Source organism: Rhineura floridana, chromosome 6, assembly GCF_030035675.1.
Source record: "Rhineura floridana isolate rRhiFlo1 chromosome 6, rRhiFlo1.hap2, whole genome shotgun sequence".
Lineage (NCBI taxonomy): Eukaryota > Metazoa > Chordata > Lepidosauria > Squamata > Rhineuridae > Rhineura > Rhineura floridana.
Window position 1 is genome coordinate 21615382 of NC_084485.1, and position 6000 is coordinate 21621381.

At 41.0% G+C, this 6000-nt stretch overlaps 1 protein-coding gene across 1 annotated transcript in view; it reads right to left on the reverse strand.

Moving 5' to 3' along the window:
• LOC133386507 (NUAK family SNF1-like kinase 2) overlaps window positions 1–5492 on the reverse strand; it is a 113632-nt gene extending 108140 nt beyond the window's left edge. Inside the window, exons 1-2 of the mRNA XM_061630164.1 lie at window positions 5474–5492; window positions 4194–5026 (exon numbers count right to left, since the gene is read on the reverse strand). Of these exons, the coding sequence (XP_061486148.1) occupies window positions 4194–5026; window positions 5474–5492 (852 nt within the window). The remainder of the gene's footprint in view (window positions 1–4193; window positions 5027–5473) is intronic.
• Between the last annotated feature and the right edge of the window lie 508 nt (window positions 5493–6000).

Below are 6000 nucleotides of genomic sequence, written 5' to 3' on the forward strand. Positions count from 1 at the left end.
CCCCAAAAATACTTTGTTAAAAGGAGCTTCTTTACTGGAGGATTACTTAACTGAGGTATTACTGGATGATGGTACAGATGAAAGAAATCAAATTAAATATATGGATTGCAGACAGATTGCTCTGCATCATCTGAAGTTAAAGTAACTGTCTTTCTTTCTTTCTGTGTGTTTTTCTTTCTTTCACAGTAACCATTTGGCATATTGTTTAATATCAAATATTACTTGAGTACTTTTTGCATTTATATGCAATGTGTTAATTTGTTTGGTTGCCCTCTAATAAGCACAGCCTAATTAGACATGATTAGTTTTCAGATTGCATTAAAGGTGATGCCCGCCTATAGAAAGCTCTGGTTCCAGTTACAAGCTGGAGCAATAATTGGAGAACTCTGCAAAGGGGACAACATTCACTGGAATATCAATCAATAGTTTATTTACGGTCAAAGACCCGTCATATTGAGGCAATTAGCAGAATACAAAATAAGAATCAATTAAAAAAACCTTAAAAATTTTAAAACATTACATATCAATGGTACTAAGAGGTCATTCCAGGTAAGCGTTCAATCCAGGGTCCGTATGATGTAGAACGAGTTAAGCAGGCCAAGATTCCAATCGTATTCGTTGCGCAAAATGAATGAATTTGGCCACATTAATAGTAGTAATTTTGTTACGTCCTGATAGTAGATAACCAATCTTTTTGTTAGGGGCCATGTGATCGATATTTTGGAATATTTTTGATAGAAAATTATAACGTATGGAGTGATATAATGGACAATCGAATACAACATGTGAGAACATCTCAATAGCAGCATTTCCACAAGGGCGTAGGCGTTGGTCCAGAGGGATCTTTTGGAAACGCCCTGAAAGTAGTGCTGATTGAATGGTATTGAACCTTGCCCTAGTAAAGGCCAAGAGGAGATTAGGATCTGTGAGGAAGTCCAAGTAAGGGGCATATTTGGTGGGATCTGGGTTTAAATTGAAATATAAAGGAGAGCATGTTTTTGTGGCATTTGTAATATCAGTTTGAAAGTCTATGTCCTTTAGACGGGCTCGGATGAAGGGTTTGGCCGAAGTTATAGATAGGGATGACATATATTCCTGTGATAATCCAATGGAAGAGAGTTTTCTCAAAAGTTTGTTACTCCAAGTGAAGGAGAAAGAATCATTCCAGAAATGTATTAAATAACCCGGGAGCTGGCCATATGATAATTTGGTCCAATAGTTAAAGGTTAGCAACCAAGCTTGGCATTCGATAGAGGGGAGGCCAAGTTCCAGTCTAAGGGCAGCTGAACGGACACATCTTGGTATGCCCAGGAGTCGACGTAGGAAGTAAGAGAGGACTGCCTCAATACAGGGAGCAAATGCGTGTATCCAAATGGCCGTTCCGAACAACAATTGAGGGATGATTTTTGTCTGAAAGACCTGAATGGCTGCAGGCACATATCTTCCTCCTTTGTGGAAGAAGAAGCGGAGGATGTTTTTAGCGGTGGTACGTGCGGATAGGATAGCGGCCCTTATGTGAGTATTCCAGTTAAGCGACGAGTGAAAAATGATTCCGAGATATTTATAGTGTGGAACCAATGCGATTTGTTGAGCATTTACAGTCCAAGTGCCAGATGTTTTACGTCTCGAGAAAACTAGTATTTTTGTTTTGTGATAATTGATAGTTGGTTATACTCACAATAAGACATGAATGCACGTAACAGTCGCTTAAGTCCAACTTTGGAAAGAGAGAGGAGAGCCGCATCATCGGCATAGAGGAGTAGGGGACAAGATTGATTCCCGATTTTGGGAGAGTGGAATTCACTGGATATACAGTAGGGATTAAGATCGTTAAGGTATAAAATGAACAAAAGGGGAGCAAGGGTGCAGCCCTGTGTGACCCCTTTGCTTGTGGGAATTGGGTTGGTTAAACCACCATCGCGACCACAGCAAACTCGAAGGGAAGTATGCTGATGCAGGTTGCGTATTAGAAAGAGTAGTCTTTTATCAATTGAAAGGTTTGCTAACTTTGTCCAAAGGATAGCTCTTGGGATGGAATCAAATGCGGATTTTAAATCCACAAATGCAACGTAAAGGCCATTTCCTCTTTTACTCATATATTTTTCCGCAAAGAAGTGGAGGAGCAAGGAATGGTCAAGAGTGGATCTGTCTTTCCTAAATCCTGCCTGCTCGTCTCCCAAAATGGCATTTTCCTCAATCCAGTTATTCAATTTTTCTTTTAGGTATGATGTATAAAGTTTACCGATAACAGATAAAAGGCTAATTGGTCGATAGTTTGAAGGGTCCTCTTTATTTCCTTTTTTAAAGATTGGGACCATTATAGCTTCTCGCCAAATCGCTGGAAAGTGACCTGTATTATTAATTTTAGTGAAAAGGTTGGCTAATATCGGGGCCCACCATTCGGGAAAATTAATCAAAAGTTCAGGCGGGATATTGTCAGGACCAGGGGCCTTTGCAGGTTTAAGCCCTTTTATCAGAGCAAGTATTTCCCTTTTCGTGACTGGAGGCCAGTAGGGGAGATTAGAAGGATCTAAAGATAATATAGGTCTTGGGGAGGTTGGCCAAACATCATCATATAATTCAAGGAAAAAGCGTTCCCATTTCTGATGGGGAATATTACAGTGTATGTATGGTGAGGAGTTAAACGAGTTGGAAATGATTGACCAGAAGGTTTTATGATTTTTGGATCTGGCAGCGTTTATTAAAGACTGCCAGACCTCCTGTATGGCCAATCTTTTTTTAATCTCCAATGTCTGCTTGTAATTTCTTTTAATAACATAATATTCAGGGGGAAGACTTTTGAGGTTTTGCTGATGGTAACATATATAGGCGTTCCTAAATTGGCGTTTAAGGTCTAAACACTCAGCATCAAACCAGCGAGACTCAGCTCGAGATCTGCTGTTGGCGCTTGTCGTTTTAGGTAGCAAAAGAGAGGTTAGATGTGATAGAAGTTGGAATTATCCAAGAAAGAGCGTGGATGTATTTACATCAATCATTAGTTGTTCGCGCATGTTCTGAGCCCAGGGTGAGTCGAGAAAGGATGAAATTTTTGTGGCTAGTCTTAAGGTCCAGATCGGTTTTTTATGCGTAAAATATGTGTGATTTAGGGTTGGATTATATTCCCTATTTAGGTGAATTTTCTCCAATAGGTGACAATGAAAAATGAGGGGTAGGTGATCGCTATTTTGACTAGTTCCCACTTCAAAGGATATTTTTTGGCTGAGTAGTTGTTTAGATATTATAATATAATCGATCACACTATTTCCTCGGGTGGAAATAAAAGTAAATTCCCCACTGTCCTCTATATAATTGAGACCATTTAGAATCAGCAGTTCATGGATGCCCACAGTTCGTGTCAGACATATTCCCCCGTAATTGATCTTAAGATCTTTCGATGATCTATCTAGGGGAGAGATGTACTGTTCAGTATCTTCTTCGCGCCATAGGGTGGAAGCGAGCAGAGTGTCAATGTTGGGTCCTGTTCTGGCATTAAAATCTCCTAGCAGGATCAGCTTAGCATTTGGGAGTATGTGTTCTAAATCAGTTAGGTAGTTGTCAAAGGTATCCTAAATTGCTTCCGTGTAGTGCCTTTGGTTTGATGGCAGGATGTAAATATTGATAATCACCATCGTTATCGTCTGAAACAAAAGGAGAACTGCCATGGCAGTATCAGCCAAGGATTGGAGCCTGCTATGTTGGACTGATATGGAGGTGGAAATAAAAATAGCCAAACCTCCTTTTGCTCTGCCTTTTCCAGTGGTAGGAAGTGACGCTGGGAGATGGTAGGAGGAAAATCCATTCATGGTTGGTATCGTAGTGGCCCAAGTCTCTTGTACTGCGATTATGTCATGTTTGCCCAGGAAGTCCATGAATTCTTGGTCATTTTGTTTAGAATTCCAACCAGATAAATTCCATGATAGAAAGTGAACAGTCTCTTTTTTTTGAGAAGGTGATGTGGTGGGAAGAAATGTTATAGACTGTGTGGTAGCTCCAGGTTTTTGAAAGGCATTTCTGGAAGGCATATGTTGTCAGATCAAATCTTCCGAAAAAGCTCGTTCGACTTCCACGAGTGTGTCATTATTGTTGAAGGGCAACTTGGGGTTGTTGTGCAAATAGAAAACGTCGGGTTGCCAGGAGGGAGAGCCTAGTTCTTCCGGGTATAGATGTCTGGCGTTGTCCCATTTGTCACCTACCAAAATCAGTTTACAAGAAAGTTTAGAACTTGGCTTTATGTTGGTGTCCATAGAAGGACTTATCAGTCCCGGTGCATAAGTTCCCAGAGATTTCTTCTCAGGAATAGTTTGGTTAGGCGTCTTCTTCAGAAAGTCTTTCTCTGCTGCTGTTTTTTTACAGTGTCGGATCAGTTGGTGAAACTTATCGATGAGTAGTGACCTCTCAGTATCAGGAAGAAGAGAATAAAGCTCAGTGAGTTGTTCTTCTTCAGGTTCCAGTTCCTTCATGCACAAAGATAGAGACTTAGGGTCCTCATGCGTGTCAGGATACCGTTGTAACACATCTGCAGATGGTGGGTTTATGTTTTGGCCCAAAGCCACCAGTGGAGAATCTTGTAATGATGGGATGGTTGCACATGCAACAGGGTCAAAAAAGGCTATCAAGGGTGTTGGTGGAGCCGTATTGATGTAATATCTGAGGATCGTTAAGCCAGTTCTCCTAAAAAGATCTTTTATTTGGTAGATCTGGTTAACGATGTGTTGGGAGTGTAAGGTCACTATCAAGCGCCATTCATAGATGTTGGTGGAAATGTTCATCAAGGAGTGAATATAATTCATTCTTGAGCCTGCATGTAGAATTCTTCCAAAACGCGAATCCAGGAAGGAAATGCTCGGATAGTTTGTGCTTTTCCCACGGTTTATCCGGCCATAGGAGATTACCAGTTTCCTCAATTGTAGAGTTGGCTTCCGAGGTTTTGTGTATGTATTGAATATCTCAAAGCGATTGTCAGTGCTTATGTCTGCTGTCAGGATACACGAAGTAGGTGAAATTACTTCGGCATCAGTGGGAAGATCTGGGCCACGAGGAATGCTGTTTGAAAAACTTCCCACAGGTTGTTTAAGGGATTGTCTTCCAGTGTTGACAGATTGAGACAGATTGAGATTACACTGCCTAATAAATCACCAGTTTGAAACAAGTGCAGAGCAACGAACTCCGTGAGGGGGACGAAATGGAAAATAAACCACAACAAAACAGCTTTCAACCAGCAATTACAAGCTTTTTTCCTATCAGAGGCAACCTCCTACAATATTCAGCTCAGTCTCAAACAAATCAGAGAGCAGCTGCACCCCCCTATCAGCCTCATGACTGGTCAACTGAACGTCACCTGCCTGCCCAAACCAACCTACTGAACTCTGCATCTAAAAGCTTAGCAGAGGAACTTATGGATGCCGGCTTTAATTCCTCCCTAAATTCAATTCTGGAGGGACCTCCATCAGAGATACTTACAATTGATTCTTACCAAACGTTGGAAGAGTCATGTACGCCTTCACTTGAAAAGGAAACAAGGACGCCTGCACTAGCTCTGAGAGCTTCTCAACAGGGTGGGCAGTCACTAATACTGGAAGAGCTACATCTAATCAAAACTTTTAACACCGAAACCAATAATTTACTCACCACTCTGGTCCAGGCGGTGGGGCCTCTGATATCTGGAAGCAACGGAGTACATAACTCCTCGGAGCCTTCACATATGAACCAACCCAGCAATCTATCCGATGGCGAATGCACCAAAAAAGATGCTACTCTAAAAACAGGGCATAAGGATTCCTCTTCAAAAAGAAAGTCGCTATCCTCTTCGAATTCCAAATTGAAAAAAAAATCGAAAAATATGAAGACCAATAAAGCTCCCCAACAAAAGAAATTTAATTTTAAACCGTTATTTAAACTGATGGACTTAAAATCAAAACAAAACATAGCAATGGAATATGAAATGGGTGCTGGTTGGCTTATCATTTCATGAAAGATGGGAAGGGGATGAAAAGTCAGGGG